The sequence below is a fragment of the Pleurodeles waltl genome, chromosome 10 (genome assembly GCF_031143425.1).
Source record: "Pleurodeles waltl isolate 20211129_DDA chromosome 10, aPleWal1.hap1.20221129, whole genome shotgun sequence".
NCBI classification, from domain to species: domain Eukaryota; kingdom Metazoa; phylum Chordata; class Amphibia; order Caudata; family Salamandridae; genus Pleurodeles; species Pleurodeles waltl.
Window position 1 is genome coordinate 628,753,264 of NC_090449.1, and position 20,339 is coordinate 628,773,602.

The 20,339-nt window shown below is 44.8% G+C and overlaps 1 protein-coding gene across 11 annotated transcripts in view; it reads right to left on the reverse strand.

Annotated features, from left to right (window-relative positions):
- KMT2C (lysine methyltransferase 2C) overlaps positions 1–20,339 on the reverse strand; it is a 1,516,687-nt gene that overhangs the window by 585,520 nt on the left and 910,828 nt on the right. For all 11 annotated transcript variants that reach the window (XM_069211124.1, XM_069211114.1, XM_069211120.1 and 8 more), the window contains one exon: positions 6,791–7,002. In XM_069211124.1, the coding sequence (XP_069067225.1) occupies positions 6,791–7,002 (212 nt within the window). The remainder of the gene's footprint in view (positions 1–6,790; positions 7,003–20,339) is intronic.

Genomic DNA, 20,339 nt, shown 5'->3' on the forward strand with positions numbered 1-20,339 from the left:
AAATCACTCAGGTTTTACAACTGGAAAAGGGAATTAATAGGATACAGAATACAGGGCATCTGGCCTCTGCCTGACCTATGTCCCTCATGATCTAAAAATATTTTTGGGGGAGCTTGAGGCTTCTGCTGAGGCTGCTGCCTTCAAAACTCAGTGATCATGGTCTCAGAATTTGAAATACTGATTGTGAAACGTGTGTGAGAGTGATGAGAGTTCCAATGCCCAAGCAGTGGGACAACTCTGCGTGTAACTTTCCAGGCACACACCCACTTTTCCGTAATAGCAGCTGCCCAACAAGGGCTCGTCTATTAACTTGAATCATGAGTGAGCATCAGTAAAAAAAAAATCTATAGGTCTGTCATTGCATCACTGTATTAAGCATCCACCCCTTCTCACAAAAGGTCCAAAATGTGACCATTACCATGTTCACAAAATTATAGCAGAGCTAGTGCAGCTAACTCCTGAAAGCACCACTGTAACCCAGCAAACAGGTAGCAATAGAAGATCTGAAAGCTAAACTACCTTTGTGAGAAAGTGGATAGTTATTTTGCGTTACTGTGAGAAATCACCGTGTAATGTCACTATTCTGAATCAGGCCAGATTAGGCTACTTTAAACAATCAGCTCAATCATGGGTAGCTGTGGGACTGAGCAGTCTGAATTTACTAAATGGAAACAGGTGAAAAGCATTTATCAGTACCCAAAACAGTTTATAAGTCGAAAACAACACATTAGAAATTCCACTCCAACTTATAAAAATAGTACAGATTTTAATAAACAAACAAACATCAAAACAACAAAATTCAGATAACGGAAACCGGAAATATGAGTTTTAAATATTTTTAAAGTTTTTGACTCCAGCCACGAGTATCTGGTTCCACTAGACAAGGTCTAAGTCAAAAGTTAAGGCCGACTGTGATTGAGCGTGGGTCGATACTGGGACCACGTTTCTCCTGGTGAAAAGTTTACCTTCTGGCTTAGACTTTTTTCTGGAGGAAATTTTTGGTCACAGAGGAGGGCTGTTGCCTGGATCGGATGAAGGGATTGATGATAGTGGGATGCTTCTCCGCTTTGGTCCTGGTGAAATCCTCCACGAACATAGAAACTTTTATGGAAGTCGAGCTGCTTTCAGCGGGGCAAACCAGCAATTTTAAACTGACTGGTGATGCAGTGTCAGAAGCAGTAGTTAAGCAGTGTTCTTGTGACAGTCTTTGGTTCTTTGAGAAAAAAATCTGACAAAGTTTCTAAGTGTCCACTTTTTCAACCTTTCAGAGGAAAGAGTGAACTAACACCAAACAATGGTCCAGGACCTTTTGGGTACCATTTGGCGAGTTATGACTCAATCTCCCTGCTAACAGGGTTCAGGGAAAATTTAGTTGGAAGTGGTTAGCTGGGCTCTTCTTTGTAGCCAGCTTCTTGCAGCTTTTGTATACCTGGAGCTTACCAGAAAGCTAGCTAACTAGCCCTTGGGGTCCAGTCTGCTATCCTAGTTTCAAGTGGGACATCCCTTAGGGTTTCTCTCCATATGAGAAACAGCCCTTCTTCTGAGTCCAGGTCTTTTGGTTCAGCAGGTGGAATACTTCTTCCGCTCTTGACAGGTCCATCAAAGTTCTGAGGAAGGTAACCAGGATTGCCACAAGCTTGTAAGTGGTGCTTCCCTAACCAATATGGAAAATATTTCCATGGGTAACCCTGTTTATTTTGACATCACTTCCTGGGGGGTTTGGTCCTAAACAATTCAACAGTGCCCTGCTCTGCTGGAATCACACATGGCAGTATCTTATTTCCCTTGGTCAGAACACTTGGCACACCTCTGAGGTGAATTTATGGAAATAAGGAACTTTCACTACAAAACCACTGGGACTGGGTGGCACTCTGGATAACAAGTCAATGACAGGCACAGCGCAGGTTTGAGTTATATCTGTCTGGGAGAGGGGCTTTTCCTTTGAAGGTTGTAAAGTTGACACCCTGGTGGGAGGAGTTCACACCTTCTCTCAGTCAATTTCTTTTTGTCCCCTTTCCTGAGGGCAATTGACGCTCCCAGCAGGCAGCCAGGTGACAATTTCGGATCATCTCAGAAAGGGCTACTAGAGGCTTTATGCAGGAAAATTTCACATTTCTAAAAGTAGACACAAAATACTAATTTGCATATGGTTGGGTCCAAACTGAGGTGACATGATGGTCATAATATGATGGATTGGTACATGGCCTGAGCAATTGCCAGTGGCTAAGATTAAGTCAAGCATTCCAGCCATCACCTTGCTTTTATATTTGATGCCCCAAGTGAGCCTGATAAGCCCAGGTGTGAGTCATAGCTCATTGCCATTGAACCAAGCGAAAGCTGGGTAAAGACCCTAACAAAGGCAAAACCAGTCCTGGGTTGCTTGCGTTCTGGTTTAGGGAGGACTTGGTCTGGCAATTCACATTCGACTGTTCCCATGAGGAGGGGGCTCAAGACTGATTTGTACATGGCTGGGTCCAAACTGAGGGAAAAATGATCAATTGGGATGCCGCCCAGGTGATTGCCTGTGGCCAAGATTAATTCAACAATTCCATTCATCACTTTGTTGTTTTAAATTTTCTATAAGTGACATTTTCAAAACAGTAATTTAAAACCTGACTTTACCATCAGATTGGATTTTAAATTCTATTAGTCTGAGTCCTTGAATCGTAATTCCAGCTATTGCCAAACCAAAGTTATACACTACTAGGTATGGTACTTTTCTATGGGAGAGCCAGCTTTGTCACAGTGGATTTTTTTATTTTTTTCACTGCCAGGACATGTAAAACTTAAGGCTTGCAAAACTTTTTAAATGCTATACACCCTATGGCACTTAGGGTCTACCTTAGGGGTGACTTACCAGTATTAACAAACATTGGCGAAGCCAACAAGTTTCGCCTATGTGGAATCTATTGGCTTTGTCAATGTTTTTTTTTACATGTTGCAGATTATTATAAAGATGTGGCATAACAAAGAGCTGTTGACTTGGGTTTTCTGTTTCTAGTCTTGGTGTCAACTCAACATGCTGTAATAGTGGACAAATCATGTAATCTCCTCAGTGCACTAAACAAAACAAAACCCCAAAAAACACACACCAAAAAAAAACCAAAAACAAAACAAACCTGCCCCCACAAACTCTTTGCGCAATGTAAATAGTTCTCTTATAAGGTCCTTTAATACTAATGACCAAGGAATGACGTGCAGCATTTATCTTTTAATACGAAGCACAAAATGACCCAGCAACATCAATGAAAGGAGCAACCAAGCTCAGTCACAAAGCCGAGAAGTCTAAATTACTTTTTATAAAAGCTGCCCAAACTGTGAAAAAAGGCTCATCTGTACACCTCAAGGTATATCAGTGTCCTAGGATCAATTAAGGTGAGTACCGGCAGCCAGCTATGTTGCTAGACACCATGGAATATAATTTCTCTGTTCTCTCTTTACTCACACCAATTGCACAAACTGCTGGGTGGCAGAAAATCCTTTTGAGAGGGGAAGCCAGTTGAAACACGTGAGAAAATGTGTGAGGTTAAAAGATAGGTAACAGAGAAAGCCTGTGAGGGAGGAAAAAAACATGTGGGAACACAAGACAACAAAGCAAATGAAATGTGTGAGGAGAGAACAATCAATACGGGGTGCAAGGGTAGCTGAGAAAGCATAAAGACAGAAGGAACAGGAAGTCTGCAAGGAGAGAGAAAATAACAAGGCCAGTGAGTGAGAGAAGTGAAATGAAGAACTGTTTAAGGGAGGACAAAAAAAGTTTGTGAGGAAGAATGAGATGTGGAAGGGAGTGATGTGAGGTGCAACAGCAAATAAGGTGTTGAGGAGTGCAATTGGAACTGGAGGGAGGATGCCAGCGAGTAGAGAAGGGGGTCGAAAGAAGTCAGAAGGGGCTTGAAAGGCACATGACATTTGTGAGGGAAGATGTTATAGTGGGGCAGTCTGAAGGAAGCAATGAAGTAGTACGTGCAGTGCCGTGAACTCTGAAGCAAGGCAAGAGTAGGGCACCCTAAGCCAGTGAGAAGAGTCAGAGGGTGTCTGCGGTAGAGGGGCAGTGGAAGTGTCTAAAGGGGAGATCCAGTAAGACGAGAGTACAGAATAAGCATGTGACGAGAAGAAGAAGCCTGCAAGGGGGCAGCACGTGAGTGGAGACAGCAGGGGTCAGGAAGCACAGTGGTGGAGGAGTAGGGGCTCGCACTGTGCCACAGGGAGCACCGGTACGGCAGATGGTCGATGGGGAGCAGGGAGATAGCAGGCAGAGCTGACTGTGTATGGGGTGCGAGCGTCCATAGGTGACTCCAAGAGCAGCCACGGTTCAGTCTGTTCTCGAGGCTGCTCTGGGCGCTGCAGCTCTCAGCTCAGCGGATCTGCACAGTGAGGGTCTCTTTGCTGCTTGGCCTGGACTCTGGTTTCTTTCAGAAGGGGCTGAGGCACAGGATGGGCTGCACGGTGAGCACCGAGGATGAAGCCGCAAGCCCAGGGGTTCAAGATGATCATCAAGAATCGCAGGATGATGGAGAAAAGGTGGTATGAGTGATCAAGCTACTGCTGCTGGGTTGGAGGGGAGAAGCAGGGGTGCTGCTAGGCATGGGATAGGGGACTAAGCTGTTGAGTGACTGCGGATGCAGACAGAGGACACCATGTTTCATTACAAGAGATGCCACAAGCACAGGGCAAGTGCTGAGCAGGAAAAATCTAAAATAAAGATTTAGGCCTGGCGAAAGTTTCACTTTGACAGGTCGAAATGGCAGTTTTAAAACCACCATGGTAGGCTGCAGTGGCAGGCCTACAGTTATGCTTTCACTTGTCACTATAGTGGTGACACAATCAGTGATGATGTACACTAGTGGCATTTAACTTACAGCCTTTTGAACACAGAATACCATATAATAGGGACCTATAGGTAAGTTAAGTATGCTAATCAGGTATTAGCTAACCGCACCTATACTTTAGGGGTCAAAAGTGTTCAGAGTCAGTAAACCAGCACTAAATATAGCACAAGTGGGGGTGACCTTGCAAAAAGGTTCTTCCCTCAGTCTGAAGCAAGAATTTTCTTCCCCAATACAAACTCTGTGTGCAGGAATTCAGCATATTAACAGAATCTACTAAATCAAACTCTCAAGAAGTGACTAGCTAGAGAAAAGTGAATTTGCAGAACCACATTTTTTGAAAAATGACCTGACAATTGCCAGAGTGGAATATGATTTGTTTTGTCTCTCTTTCAAAGCCTCTTTAGAAAAGAAGGATCTCCTCTACCAATTGCGTGACTCCAAATAGCTCTACATAAAATGAAGAATTGTGCTCTATCTTTGGAGATCAATATAAAAAAATACAGTAGCTTCCTTTATCATGCACCACAGAGCCAGTTCAGTAGACGCATGCCTTTCTGTCTTCTGTAAATAGATCTCCAGTAACACATTTAAATCACTCTCATTGGAATCTGAACTAAATAATTCCAACAACTTCCAAAAAGATGCCTTTCTAGGCTACTTGATGATCTGAGGAAAATTGCTTTACCTAAAAAAATCCTGTCTTACTTGCATAGCAATTAAAAGGATCTGCTCCAACAAAGGCACAGTCAAGAAAACATCTAAGAAAGTAGGCATTAGTGCATCATTCTTCCGATTATACACGGAAATCAAAGCAGAAGTTGCACACTACCTGAAACCAACTTTAACATCGACTTTGTGGCACACATAAATTAAAGCAAATGAGCAGAGGCTGGAGGCTGCCAGAGGCGTAATAGCGTCCACAAACACCAAAGGTAGTGCCACAACCTCCTTGGAAGCCAGTAAACAGAAGATGTTAATAGTGTCCCACAGAGACAAGTAACTAACCCTTAAGTTCAGTGCCCTAGAAAGCTGCAATCTGTGCTACTAAAACAACTGCAATTGCAAATCTCCTCCAAGGTGTAGGTTGTGAGGCAGAAATATGCTCTGAAGGATAGACCGACATCCCTTGCTCTTCTCTCTTTTTACTATGATGCAAGCAATACTTCTTGCATTTTTGGAGATATATCCCAGATGAGACTTTGATCTTGAAAGGGACCTTGCCCTCAACCCTGGTCCTACACGAAGAAAGGAAGTGAGGTCCCTCTTTCCGAGACCAAAGCAAGTGTTGACTGACTATTCCTCAATGATTTTTTAAGCATCTTCTCACATGTCACAGGATACAGGGCTGCTATTTCTACTGGACGATTAAAGGAAAGCTTGAGAAGGACCAGCCACTAACATATGCTTCAGACAAGTTTTATATGGCTTCCAGTTGAATGACTCTAAAGGAGATCCAATGTCATGATTTCTCAAGATGACAGAAATGCTGACAAGCATCTGATTCACTTACGATCATAGATATGCTGTAGACACACAAAAAAAGAACTGAAGTCACAGGTGCATGCGGTACCATAAATGACAGTCCACATGTCACTTGAGGTGCAGATGCCACCTCAAGTGACATGTGGACCAATGACATTCAGTGCCACCTAGTGCCAATGCAGGTGACAGTTCCAGATCTAGAATGGTGCCCGTGAAGGGAATGATATAAATAATCTTTGTGCATTAATATCCTTTAGAATTAAATACTTAAGGATTAGTCTGGAATACTAGCAGAGATGGGTATACATTTAAACGATGAAATTACCTTGTCACATCATAGGATGAATGAAATGGTACATCTCTATCTACAACTAAGCAATGTAAAGTTAGGCAAGAAAAGGTTATAACTAAAGAAAACATTTCCAATACCTTAAAAAACTAATTTGCTACAATATAAACAACATAATGCAATAGCTCACCAGGAAATTCTTCCTTAAGATTTGAGAAGTTGACATTTGCGTACAGAACAGGTGCAACAGTTGCCATTTCACCTAGTGCTTCTTCTTTTTCCCACTTAAGTGTACTTCGTTGAGCATTAGACATAGTATCTCCTTCCCCCTCCACAACTGGAGCTGGAGGATTCCATGAGTTGTTATCGTTCATTAATGAGCTGAATGGTGGATTCTTGTCCCTGAGAAATCAAACAACATTTCCATCAGGAACAAATGTTTTGTATGTTGGATTAAGAGAAATAACGCTGCAAACATATACAAAGTCTCAAACTTCACGCTACTCACTATAAAAACATCACACACAATGCACTAGTCATACTCAATGTCCCAAGGCATACCTCAACTGTCTTATCAGTGGTCTTTCCAACAGCTTATAAATTTCAATCTATTTTTAAAGCAATATCACAAAACAAAAAGGTGGGCACTCCACCAACAACATTCAATAAAAAGGGAAACCTGCACCCCCCAACTTTATCACTGGGACTCTCCCCCCAATTACACCATTTGCCTAGAGATCAGCATGCGTGGTTGGTCATTCACTTCCCTGTGAAGCAACCAGATCCAGGGTAAAGTCTGTCATCTACTATGCCTAATATCATAAATCTCTGTGGGGGCAAGCTCTCTCATTACTGAGCTACTCAATAATGAGCTTCAATTTTCTACTAAACTGGTTTATTTGTCACTCATCTTGTAAGTAACTTCTCATGGCCTAGAATGATTCAGAGCCCGATGAGTAGGGGGTGTGTTGGTCCCATTTGTCCAGCCTTCAATGCAAAGGTGAAGTCCTCAGTGGGGATATCAAACAGGATTGTCCCTGGGTTCCTAGATGGTCAGTCCCACAGATCTGGATTACATTTTATAGCAATGTATCCCCAAAAGGCTAACAATATAGGTCATTACTGCGAAAAGTGCGTGACTGAGCTGACCTCACTGTAGCACCACCAACAGGACTGTGACTTTGAGAGTTCAAATAAGCAAAGGTGCGCAAATATGTAGTGCAACCTATATAGTAGTTCACACTCCTGTGCTTGCCATTAGAAGTTATTAGAGCTAGTGCAGATCTTTCCCCAATGTTTCTGGTCTAAGGTTATATTTAGTTCCATCTCTCATTGCTTCTGTAAGAATTTCTCAAATAGTGCAAGGTCATGTGTGGCCTCTATTTTGACTGATGGCTGTAGGACTCAGTGTCTAATTTGAAGATACTGAAAGTTTTCAGATTCTGGAATGCGATAAGTAGGCTTGATATTTCAAAAGGTCTGATCCTGCCTTGACTGAAATCTGATCTCACTTTGATTGAAGTCCACCTCACCCCATGCAGTCAGAAACTTGTCTGAAAGTGTCAGGCTGGCACAGACCGGTTAGTCCTGCACTAGTAGTTTGGCTAACATACAGGGGGCATCTCTAAGATATGGCTACACTGCACTTACAAAGTCTAAGAACGGACTTAGACACTGTAGGGGTAAAAGGCTCATGCAGCTAAGCCCTCGCCTGTGGTATAGTGCACCCTGCCTTAGGGCTGTAAGTTCTACTTAGAGGGCTGTCTTACCTATGCCACAGGTAGTGTTGTTGACTTTGCCTTTTTTCTCCCCACCAGCACACACAAGGTGCAGAGGCAGTGTGCATGTGCTTGGTGAGTGGTCCCCAAGGGTGGCATAATACATGCAGCAGCCTTTGGGAACCTTCTCTGGCTACAGGGCCCTTGGTACCAGGGGTACCTTTTACAAGGGACTTACCTGTGTGTCATGGGTGTGCCAACTGCAAAAACAAAGGTACAGATTTGGTAAAGAGCACTGGTGGTGGGGCCTGGTTAGCAGGCTCCCAGCACCATTTCAAAGTTGGCATCAACACTAGTCAAAACGTAGGGGGGAGGGGGGGTAACCATGCCAACAATGGCACTTTCCTACCATCTGCAGCACTCAAAGTTGGTGTCAATGTTTTAATAGATTTCTATTGAGACTGGGGTGCACTCGGAAAGTAACAGGTAGCACGTAACTACCGGCAACTTCAGGGCACATAGGGGTTTAGATGAGCACTAGGGGGGCCACAGGTCAGCACCAAATACACACAGGGGCACAGGCGCTGCTGGGTGCAGGGTGTAAACACAGCATTGGGTGCTCAATGCTTTTCAATGGGGGAACCCCGGGGGCACAAAGATGCTGCAGAATGGGTCCATGGAGTTGGCTGGGGAAAACCAAAAGCTGAACAGGTAGGAGAGGAGTCTGCTGGATGTTGCTGGACAGTTTGTCAGATTTTGCAAGGACTGGGGGTTGCGGATGCAGGGGAACCTCTGGGAGTCAAGAATCTTCATTGGATCCGGCCACGGTCGGGGGTGGGGGGTCCTTGAGATTTAGGCTGCAGGTGTAGTCATATTGGTCAGGTGGTGTCAACCCAGGGTGGACTCGAGGTCGGAATCGCCTTGCGACCTCTTCTGGTCCGATGGGCCACCTGGACGCAGCCCATGCGTGTCGGGTGTGGAGAAACAGGACTCACAGACCCAGGAAGGCTCTGGAGTCCTTGTGGAAGGTTTCTTGTTGACAGGGCCACTATCCTCTGGGGTTCTTGGTCCTCTGCTGGGCAGGGGGTCCTCTGAGGGTTTGTAGAGGTTACTGGTTTTGCAGGATGTGACGCATTTTGCATTTTGGTAGCAGAAGTCTTGAAGTTGCGGACATCCCAAGAGGTCTGGGGCCACGTCAGTTGTTGTCTGGAGTCTTAACTGCGGGGGTCAACTCTTCAGTCTTTCTTCGTGAGGTTGCTAGGAATATGAAAAGCACGGTTCAGGGGTGCCCCTAAATTCTAGATTTAGGGATGTTACAGGGGTCAATGGCTACTTGTCCCAATGGCCTGCTGCACCCCTCTTGTGCCTACTCCCTTTGGAGGGGAGGGGGGGGGGGGGGGGGGACACATTCCTACCCCTATTGAATAATGTCCTCCAAAACCAAGATGGAGGATTCTGCTAGGAGGGGTCCACCTCAGCTCTGGGCACCCTAAGGATGGTTCAAGCTGGGGTGTGCACACCTCCTGGTGTTTGCTGATTTTCCTGCCAGACCTACTGCCAAAGGTGGGGCTTGGTCCAAGGGGCAGACATCTTCCCCTAGCTGGAGTGTCCTGGGGCAGTGCAACACGAGGCAGGAGCCTTTGAGGCTAACCACCAAGTGTTGCAGTTCCTGCAGGGGGGAGGTGTGAAGCACCTTCACCCAGAGCAGTCTTTTTTCCTGCCCCCAAATAGCACAAAGGCTCTCACCTCATGAGGTCAGAAACTTGTCTGTTAGTAGCAGGCTGGCGATGACCGGTAAGCTTTACACCAAAAGGTTGTTTGAAATACAGGAGGCATCTCTAAGATGCTGTCTGTGTGAATTTTTGCAATACATCCAACACTGGCATTAGTGTGGGTATATTGAGCTTCAAAGTTTGATACCAAACTTCTGAATCTTCAGTGAAGCCATCATGGAGCTGTGGAGTTGGTAATGACAAACCTCCAGCCCATGCACTTAATATGGCCACACTGCACTTGCAATGTCTAAGAATGAACTTAAACAATATAGGAACATATTGCTCATGCAGCTATGCCCTCAACTGTAATATAGTGCACCCTGCCTTATGGCTGTAAGGCCTGCTAGAGGGGTAAATTACCTATGCCACAGGCAGTGATTTCTGGCAGTGGCAACCTGAGAGGGATGCCATGTTGACATTCCCTTCTCCCCACCAGCACACACAAGCTGCGATGGCAGGATGCATGTGTTTGGTGAGGGTCCCTTAGGGTGGCATAATACATGCTGCAGCCCTTCGGAACCCTCCCTGGTCACAGAGCCCTTGGTACTACTGGTACATTTTACAAGGACATTAGCAGTGTGGCAGGGGTGTGCCAACTGTGGAAGCAATAGAACAGTTTAGGGAAAGAACACAGGCGCTGGAACTGGGTTATTAGAATCCCAGCACACACTCAGTCAAGTTAGCATCAAATAGGCAAAAAGTGGAGGGTAATGCAACAAGGGGCCAGTTTCCTACATATGGGGCCAGGGTAGGGATACCCTGATCCCTAGGCTGCATGTAGGGAACCAGTGAGGCCATCCCCAATACCCAAAACCCCAGCTCAAAAAGAAAAAAACTAATTGCTGTGATCCTGCAAGACTCTGCAGGATCAGGAAAAAAATGTGTAAGTCAAGGCAAATTTTTGTGAGATAATCCTCAGGGAGCCTAGGCCTCAGCCCACAAAATTGTTTTATGGGTGGGGAAAGGAATATGGGCGACTGTCTCCCTCAAGAGGCCCCAAGGAGCCCACTCATGGGCCAGACAAACATTTTTATAGGGAGGTGAGCTGTGCCGCCCCAAACCTGAAAAGGCACTGGGGCAAATTCATTTAAGGGAGGGGCACCACAAGGCCCTCCTCCCTGAGCCACTAATGGCCCCAGGAAGCCAGCAGCTGTGTCCTGGGGTGCCCACCCTCGGGACATAGCTGTTTCCCTGCCCACAGCAGCACAGGGAGGGAAACCTGTGTTTACTCTTGCTTGGCGTGTTCATTTTTACATCTCCCACCACATGGGAGCAAAGACCTGGTCCGCTCTAGCTGGTGGGAGGTTCAAAAACGCCTCGGCCCGGATCTTTTTCTCTAAATATTGCTCCCACCAGCAGGAAGCAGCATTATTAGTTCTTGGTGGACACCAGGGCACCCACCTTTGTTGAGCTGGGTCCAGGGGTGAAGTGGGGGGTCCTGGGCCTGAGGTTGGGGCTAAGTGCCCCTATCCCGCTTTAAAATGCAGCCAGGCCCCAGGGGATAGGGTCCCCGGAACTGAAACAGGCTTGGGGAGGGGGGCTGCGCACCCCTCAGAGGCCCCTGGAGTTGAGGCCCCCAAGTTCAAAACTAGCTCAGGGAGGAGGGCCACGTACCACCCCTCCCTACTGAATAATATAGTATTGGCTTCGGGCGATGGGGTCCCCAGAGCCAAAATCGACTCATGGAGGAGAACCACATGCCTCCACTCCCCCTTTACTGTAGTGTTGCGCCCTGAGCCATTGGGTCCACAGGGCCAAAACTGGCCTGGAGAAAAGGGGGTGGTATGCCACGGGGTGGGGACCCCGTGGCAAAAATCTGCCAAGAGAAGGAGACGCCTGCCATACCTCCCCCCTTAAAATACAGCTAGGACCCGGGAGGATGGGGTTTTCTGGGTTCAAAAATGGCATGGGAAGGAGGGACCATGTGCCCCCCTCCACCTTCAAAATTGAATCAGGCCCTGAAGGGTGGGGCCCCACAAATATCTCACCAGGCCTCCTCCCCAAACAAGCACGCCAGACTGCCGGGGATGAGGTCCCCGGGCTAAAATCAGCCTGGGGATTGGAGCTGCGCCTCCCCATTAGGTTTAAAACAAATAAATAAAACTACTGCATTGGGGGATGGAGCCCCAAGGCCAAGCCCTCTGGCCAACGCCCCATTGAGCATGGCCAAAAGCCGTGCATAGCGTGACACTGACTGGTGTTGGCTGCAAGGCCTGGTCATAGGCTAGGCTCTGCTGCCAAGCGAGCGCACAGTATGGCCAAAGGCCAATGCGTGGCAGGGGTGTTGCATTCACGTATGGTAATTATTACTTTACGTTAAAGAAAAACCTTGGAAATTCACTGAAAGCAATCAAAGGTTAAAGTAACATTATAGTTAGGGGAATTTATCAGTGTTAACATTAATGTATGAACTAAAACAAAAAACAGACATTCACCATGATGTGTTCTATGACATCACTGATGACACCTCAAATGACATAATTGATGACATCACTGTTGGCACCATCCAAGCTTTGTTTTCCTGCATATTGCTGAATAAATTGCTATAGCTCGACACTTAGCATAGTTCACATTAACAATTAACAACAAATAAATGGGAAATCCTCATTAAGTACTATGTGCAATCTGTGTACAACTGTCCAGAGAAAGCCAAAATAGTGAATGTCAATTCCATAACAAATGCCCTACTATGGACAGCTTTTATCTGTATCAAAACCTTGATACACAGTAGAGAACTGAGCAGTGTAAACAGTGTTGAATCTGTGGAGAGAGTTCATTCTATACCACACTGTTTGCTAACAGTGAAACTCTCATGAGAAATACACCACTGAGTATTCAAGAGAATCTACTAAGAACAGTGTTTATCTCTATGCAAAAGCTGTCAAAAAAAGTTTGCTAAAAATATCCAAGATATAAAGGTGCTAAAGATCGCACTACCTGCACCCTTCATACAGTGGTGAAAACTTTACAGATAGCCCTTTTTCTGAAGAAAAACAAGCCTATGTACGTAGGCTGGTATCTGGTGCACATTCTCTTCCAGGTTAAGTGTAAATTATCATGCTGACATGATCCCAATAATAATTAAAGGGTGCTTAGAAAAGTTAGCATCTACTATGTAGAATCTTTACCCTGTTGAAAACATTTTCTGCAGAACCAAAAAGTTGTGCGGCACATAATAAATACAAGCTAACTGTCACTTGAACAGAGTTAATCTTGAATGCAAAGATTTATAATGTGTTCAATACCTCTACACAGCTATGGTGCATTTGGAGTACAAGTGTTATGTAAACACACCCGTTAGCTGCACCCAATGGGTACTAAGATAGTTACCCGCTGCTATGTAAACTATAAAACAAAGTAACACATTCACTGGTTTAAGTCATCAGTGAGGTCATAAATGATGTAATTGGAGAAGTCATAAATGATGTCAAACAAGGTGTCATGCGTGATGTCATATGTTAGGTCATAAGCAGTGCATGACAAGGGTGCAAGTTATAGTTAGTGTTGCTAACTATAACTGGTGAATTTGTGTTTTTTTTTTTTAAACTTTATTGTTGACACTTAAATTCACCTAACCATAAAGTTACTTGAATCTTTGATTTTTTTCAGTGACTAAAATAAAGGTTAAAGTAAAATTATTATTGTCAGGTGAAATGTTCAGTAACAATGCAACATTTTAAACTCTAAAAAACACTGAAATTCACCACTTAAGAGTTATCTCAAATAATTATAAATCATGTCCTATAGTAACTATAAATTTTGTCCTAAGATAACTATAACTCGTGTCCCCATCAAGCACTGTTTTCTCATCAAGAATGTTATTTAAAATGTTGCAGTAATATTATCAGTGATGGCATAGAAGATGTTACAAGTGATGTAATATGTGGGGTAATTAGCAGTGTATGGCGAGGGCGCGATTTATAGTCACCTCAGGGCATGATTTACGTTATTTTACCCTTTTTTTTTGTAAATATCTAGGGTTTTTTAACAAAGTAATATTTTAATACCATGAGTAAAGCCATTCCTCAACCCCTCCCCCCACACGCAAATTGGCCGACACCTTCACAGCAAAACCATCTTGCTCTCCACCCAAATAAATAAATACATTCGTTCATACTGAAGATAATCTATTCATAGCCAACGCGTTTCGTCCTAACGGACTTCTTCAAGGAAACGCCGAAGGGCTTCAGGTCCCTGCTTTGCTTCCCGTGGATGAGCTTTTTTTCTTAAGGCAGAGGTCACCTCAGCGCAGGACACCTTAGGGGCTGTCCTGACTGGTGGGTGACTCCTCCTTGTTTTTCTCTTTATCTCCTCCGGACTTGCAGTCAAAAGTGGGGGCTGTGTCCAGAGCAGCGGGCATTTCCACTAGCTGGGATGCCCTGGGACGCTGTAACAACAGGCATGAGCCTTTGAGGCTCACCGCCAGGTGTTACAGTTCCTGAAGGGGGATGTGAGACGCACCGCCACCCAGTGCAGGCTTTGTTCCTGGCCACAAAGTGACAAAGTCACTCACCCCGTGTGGCCAGAAAGTCGTCTGGTTGTGGCAGGCTGGCAGGAACTTGTCAGCCTAACACTAGGAATTGGACTGGTATACAGGGGGAATCTCTAAGATGCCCTCGGTGTACATTTTTCAATAAATTCCACACTGGTATCAGTGTGCATTTATTGTGCTGAGAAATTTTATACCAAACTTCCCAGATTTCAGTGTAGCCATTATGGAACTGTGGAGTTCGTATGTGACAGACTCCCAGACCATATACTCTTTATGGCTACCCTGCACTTACAATGTCTAAGGTTTGGCTTAGACACTGAAGGGGCATAGTGCTCATGCAACTATGACCTCACCTGTGGTATAATGCACCCTGCCTTAGGGCTGCAAGGCCTGCTAGTCACCCTGACTTACCCATGCCAAAGGCGGTGGGTTGAGGGCATGGCACCGTGAGGGGAGTGCCATGTCGACTATCATTTTCTCCCCACCAGCACACACAAGCTGTGAGGCAGTGTGCTGAGTGAGGGGTCCACAGGGTGGCATAATACATGCTGCAGGCCTTAGAGACCTTCCCTGGCGACAGGGCCCTTGGTACCAGGGTACCAGTTACAAGGGACTTATCTGTGCGCCAAGGGTGTGCCAATTGTGGGAACAAAGGTACAGTTCAGGGAAAGAACACTGGTGCTGGGGCCAGGTTAGCAGGGTCCCAGCATACTTTCAATCATAACTGGCATCAACAAAAGGCAAACGGTTAGGCGGTAACCATGCCAAGGGAGACATTTCCCTACAACCTCCTTTTTGTTAAGTTGTTCTGATTCCACCATTGCAGAGATTTATAAGTTTGGCAGTCCAACAACACTAGATCCTGCAACTCACCCTGTGCCTCAGACCATTGCTGTGAGAGACACAGTTGCAGTGGTCTCATGTTTAGTCTTGCATGCAGTACTATTGCTATACATAATGCAATCATTCCCAATAGTTTCATGATAAATCTTACTGTGTAAGTCTGATTTACCTGGATTTGTGATATGAGGTATTGAAAAGCCTGTATCCTCTGTGGATTTGGGTAGGCTAATGCTGTTTGAGTATTGAGAATTGCACATAGATAAGGATGAATCTGTGCTGGTAGAAGATGACATTTCTGGTCATTGATAGTGAACCCTAATGTGTGTAGGGTATCTATTTGTGTATTGAGTGTGTTGTTGACACTGTATAATAGTGCTGGATTCTATTAGCCAATCGTGTAGATAAGGGAAGACATGTATGTGGTGTCTTCTGAGGGGAGCTGCTACTACAGCTAGACATTTTGTGAACACTCTTGCCTTGGTGCTGTTGTTACCCCGAAGGGTAGTATTTTGAATAGGTAGTGGTTGCCTGATATTACAAACCTTAGGTACTTGGGGTGAGCTGGATGTATAGGAATGTGGAAGTAGGCGTCCTTCAGATCTAACATGATCATGTAGGGGAAAGAGGTTCTGTAGAGTGACCATGTGAAAATGTTCTGACATGATATATAAATTTAGAGGTCGGAGATCTAGAATGGGTCTGAGAGTACCATCAATTTTTGGCATAAGGAAGTATAGTGAATATACTCCTGTTCCTTGCTGTGAGATGGGAACCATTTCTATCGTCCCTTTTCGTAACAGAGATCGTACCTCTGGTTTTAGTATAACTGTGTTCTGGAGAGAGTCTGTGAGAACGAGGGGGAATATTTGGTGGAGTAGAGATGAGTGCTAGGCCAGTGATTGCCAACCTGTGGTCTGGGGACCCCTAGGGATCCACAAAGCCTTCTCAGGGGGTCCACGAGAGCCTAGAAAATTAAAAAATATTAAATATTGACAAATTAGGTCCCCAGCTTCCAGTAATGACTCAGGTGGGGGTCCCCGGATTCCAATGATGATTCAGTGGGGGTCCCTGGGTTCCATTAATGTTAAAGTGGGGGTCCACAGAAATCAAAAGGTTGGGAACCACTGTTCTAGGCAATAACCATTGCGGATAAATGAAAGTACCCACTAATATGTGGTGCTGTTTTGCTAGTGAGAGTGGAATTGTTGCAGTCTTCCTCCCATAGCAGATATGAGAGATTGTGGGATGTTTGAGAAGTCATTGTTTTGTGGGTGTGATATCACTCTTTGAGGCAGTAAACTTTCCTCTGGCTCTGAAGTTTAAGTTTTGTCCTCTGTAAGAGCCTCTAAATGACCCTCCTCAATAATACTGATGCGTCAGTTTTGGATGGGAGGTGGAAGCCTCTGCAGTTTGGGATTTAAAACCTCACCTAAACTGTCGTTTCTGAAAGGAATTCCAAAAAAGTGTGGCATAAAGGGCTTCCATGGCTTTTGCAGTATCTGAATCCTTTCGGAGTTTCTCAATAGTAGTATCTACTTCTGGTCCGAAGAGATGCTGTTTAATCGAAAGGCATGTTAAGCACTGCCTCCTGTATTTCGGGTTTAAAACCTGAGGACCTTAGCCATGCATGTCATCGGATTGTAACACCAGCATTAATACTTCTAGCTGCAGTGTTGACTGTATAGGGCAAATCTAATCTTGTTATTTGTGATAGCTTGTCCCTCTTCTACAATTTGCTGCACTCTCTTTTGGTGTTCCTTGGGTAGATACTGCAAGAATTCTTGCATTTCATCCCAATGTGCCAGTCATATCTTGCCAGCAGGACCTGGGAATTGGCAATACGCCACTGGTTGACTGCTTGTGTAGCTACCCTTTTCCCCGCAGCATCAAATTTTCTACTTTCCTCATTAGGGGGTGGGTTATCCCCTGAAGACTGACTATTAGCCTGTTTCCTGGCTGCACTGACCACAATAGAATCTGGTCGCAGTTGTTGCGTAATATAGACTCTGTTGGTGTGGCTTATATTTTTTTTTATCAATTCTTGGGGTTAGAACCCTAGCTTTGACTGGTTCTTTGACTATATCTGAGTGTCTAAGCATATCAGGAAGCACTGGAAGTGTTTATGGGTAGAGGATAATGTATTAAAAATGAAAACATCTTCCAAAGGTTCTGCATGCATTTGGACCCCATGGTATGCAGCTGCCCTAGATATAACTTGGGTGTAAACTGCACTATCCTCTGGTGGGGATGGTTTAGTAGGGTAAAGATCAGGATCATTGGAAGGTATAGGGTCCGAGTCATACATGTCCCAACGGTCCACTGTGTCTCTCTGTGAATAGGTATGGGAGTGTGATGGTGACAGTAGTGGTGGTAGGGTAGTAGGTGGTGATGAAAAAGAAAGCGAATGTGGTGGAGAAAGATGGAGAGGTGATGGCTTCTCCTTTCATTTAACATTTTTTGCTGGTGGTGGAGCAGTATCAAGAGTCTCTTGAAATGCCAGCTTTCTTTTAGTCTGTGGAGGTGGAGAAGCAATAATTTTCCCACTCTCTTAGTGGATGTGTATTCTTCTCTGCTTATTGTCCATAACCTCTAACATTGGTGGGATATCAGATTCCTCTATTTGATGTTCTGATGTTTTTGTGCCCTTAGAAGATTGTTTAGGGGCTGTTTTGGGTATATGTTTCAAACGCCTTAAATAAAAGCCCTGTCTTTTTTATGTAGAAGGATGTTTTTGGCTCCGAAGTGGTTCCGAGCTGTTTCGGTCCCGAAGATAGTAGCCGAGGTTTTGGCTCCGAAGCTGGACGCAGTAATTTCAGATCCGAAGATTGTAGGCATCAGCTCGATTTGGAGCTACTTATTTTCTTGCTCGACTCCGGCACGGAAACAGGCATGGCCGTTGATGGGGTGACTTGGCTTTTTTCGGCACTGAACCCAAGGGCCGGTCGCCAACTACTTTCTTTCGGGTGGAACCATGGCTTTCCAGCAGTCATGCACCCAAGGCCTTGCTCGATTTTTTTAGAGTGGGTGTAGGGGCAGGTGTACTCACATGCTGTGCCGCTGTGATCAGCTGGGTGTCGTCTTTTGATCCTCGTTCGGAGTCGGAATCTTGAATCGAAACAGCAGTCTGTGCCTGCACCTCCTCTAAGGTGTCGGTGGACTCTGTATATTTCAAGGCCATCTCAAGTCTTCTTGCCCTTTGATCACCCAGTGTCTTTTTCGACCAAAACGAACGGCAAGCTTCACAATCTTCCTCTCAATGTTCAGAAGAAAGGCAAAGATTACATACTAAGTGCTGGTCAGTATAAGGGAATTTTGTGTGTCATCGAGGACAGAATTGGAATGGAGTCCGATCCATCAGGCGATGGCGTGGTAGGCCCGAACAGGCCCAAGAAGGGCGCAAGCGCCCAAAAGGGCATTTTCTGGTGCCAACGGTACTACTGGATCAACTGAAGATGTAAAAGCATTCAAAAACAATACGGACGGTATAAGAAAACAAATATAAAGTTTCCAAATCAAAAGTCTCGGAGCGAGAGGGAACACGTCCGAATCCAACGACGGAAAGAAAACAATCTAACAAAGGAGTCGATGCCCATGTGCACTATCACAGAGAGGAGGAGTCACTCGATCCTGTGACTCGAAAAAAGACTTCTTCGAAGAAAAACAACTTTTAACACTCCGAGCCCAACACCAGATGGCGGGATGTGCACAGCATGTGTATCTGCAGCTACACATGCCATCGAACGGAAAATGTCACTTACCCAATGTACATCTGTTCGTGGCATTAGTCGCTGCAGATTCACATGCTGTGCACATCCCGTCATCTGTTGTTGGGCTCGGAGTGTTACAAGTTGTTTTTCTTCGAAGAAGTCTTTTCGAGTCACGAGATCGAGGGACTCCTCCCATTTCGACTCCATTGCGCATGGGCGTCGACTCCATCTTAGATTGTTTTCCCCCGCAGAGAGTGAGGTAGGAGTTGTATATGCTAGTAATAGTGCCCATGCAATGAAGTGAATACGTATGTACATAATGTAGTTTAAAGTAATATATATATATTTACAAATATACAGATGTTCAAGATCAACTTCTAAATGGCTACAGGCTCCCGGGGAGGCGGGTGGGCGCATGTGAATCTGCAGCGACTAATGCCACGAACAGATGTACACTGGGTAAGTGACATTTTCCGTTCGGTGGCATGTGTAGCTGCAGATACACATGCTGTGCATAGACTAGTAAGCAGTTATCTCCCTAAAAGCGGTGGTTCAGCCTGTAGGAGTTAAAGTTGTCTGAAACAGTGTTCGTAGTACTGCTTGGCCTACTGTGGCTTGCTGTGTTGTTAGCACGTCTACACAGTAGTGTTTGGTAAATGTATGAGGCGTAGACCATGTAGCTGCCTTACATATTTCTGTCATTGCAATATTTCCTAGAAAGGCCATGGTAGCACCTTTCTTTCTAGTTGAGTGTGCCTTTGGTGTAATAGGCAGTTCTCTTTTAGCTTTAAGATAACAGGTTTGAATGCACTTAACTAGCCATCTAGCAATGCCTTGCTTAGAAATTGGATTTCCTGTATGAGGTTTTTGGAAAGCAATAAATAATTGTTTTGTTTTGCGAATTAGTTTTGTTCTGTCAATGTAGTACATTAACGCTCTTTTGATGTCCAATGTATGTAGTGATCTTTCAGCTACAGAGTCTGGCTGTGGGAAGAACACTGGTAATTCTACTGTTTGATTTAAGTGGAACGGTGATATGACTTTTGGTAAAAATTTAGGATTTGTTCGTAGAACTACCTTATGCTTGTGTATCTGAATAAATGGTGCTTGTATGGTAAATGCTTGAATCTCACTTACTCTTCTTAAAGAAGTGATGGCAATTAAAAATGCAACTTTCCATGTTAAGTATTGCATTTCACAAGAG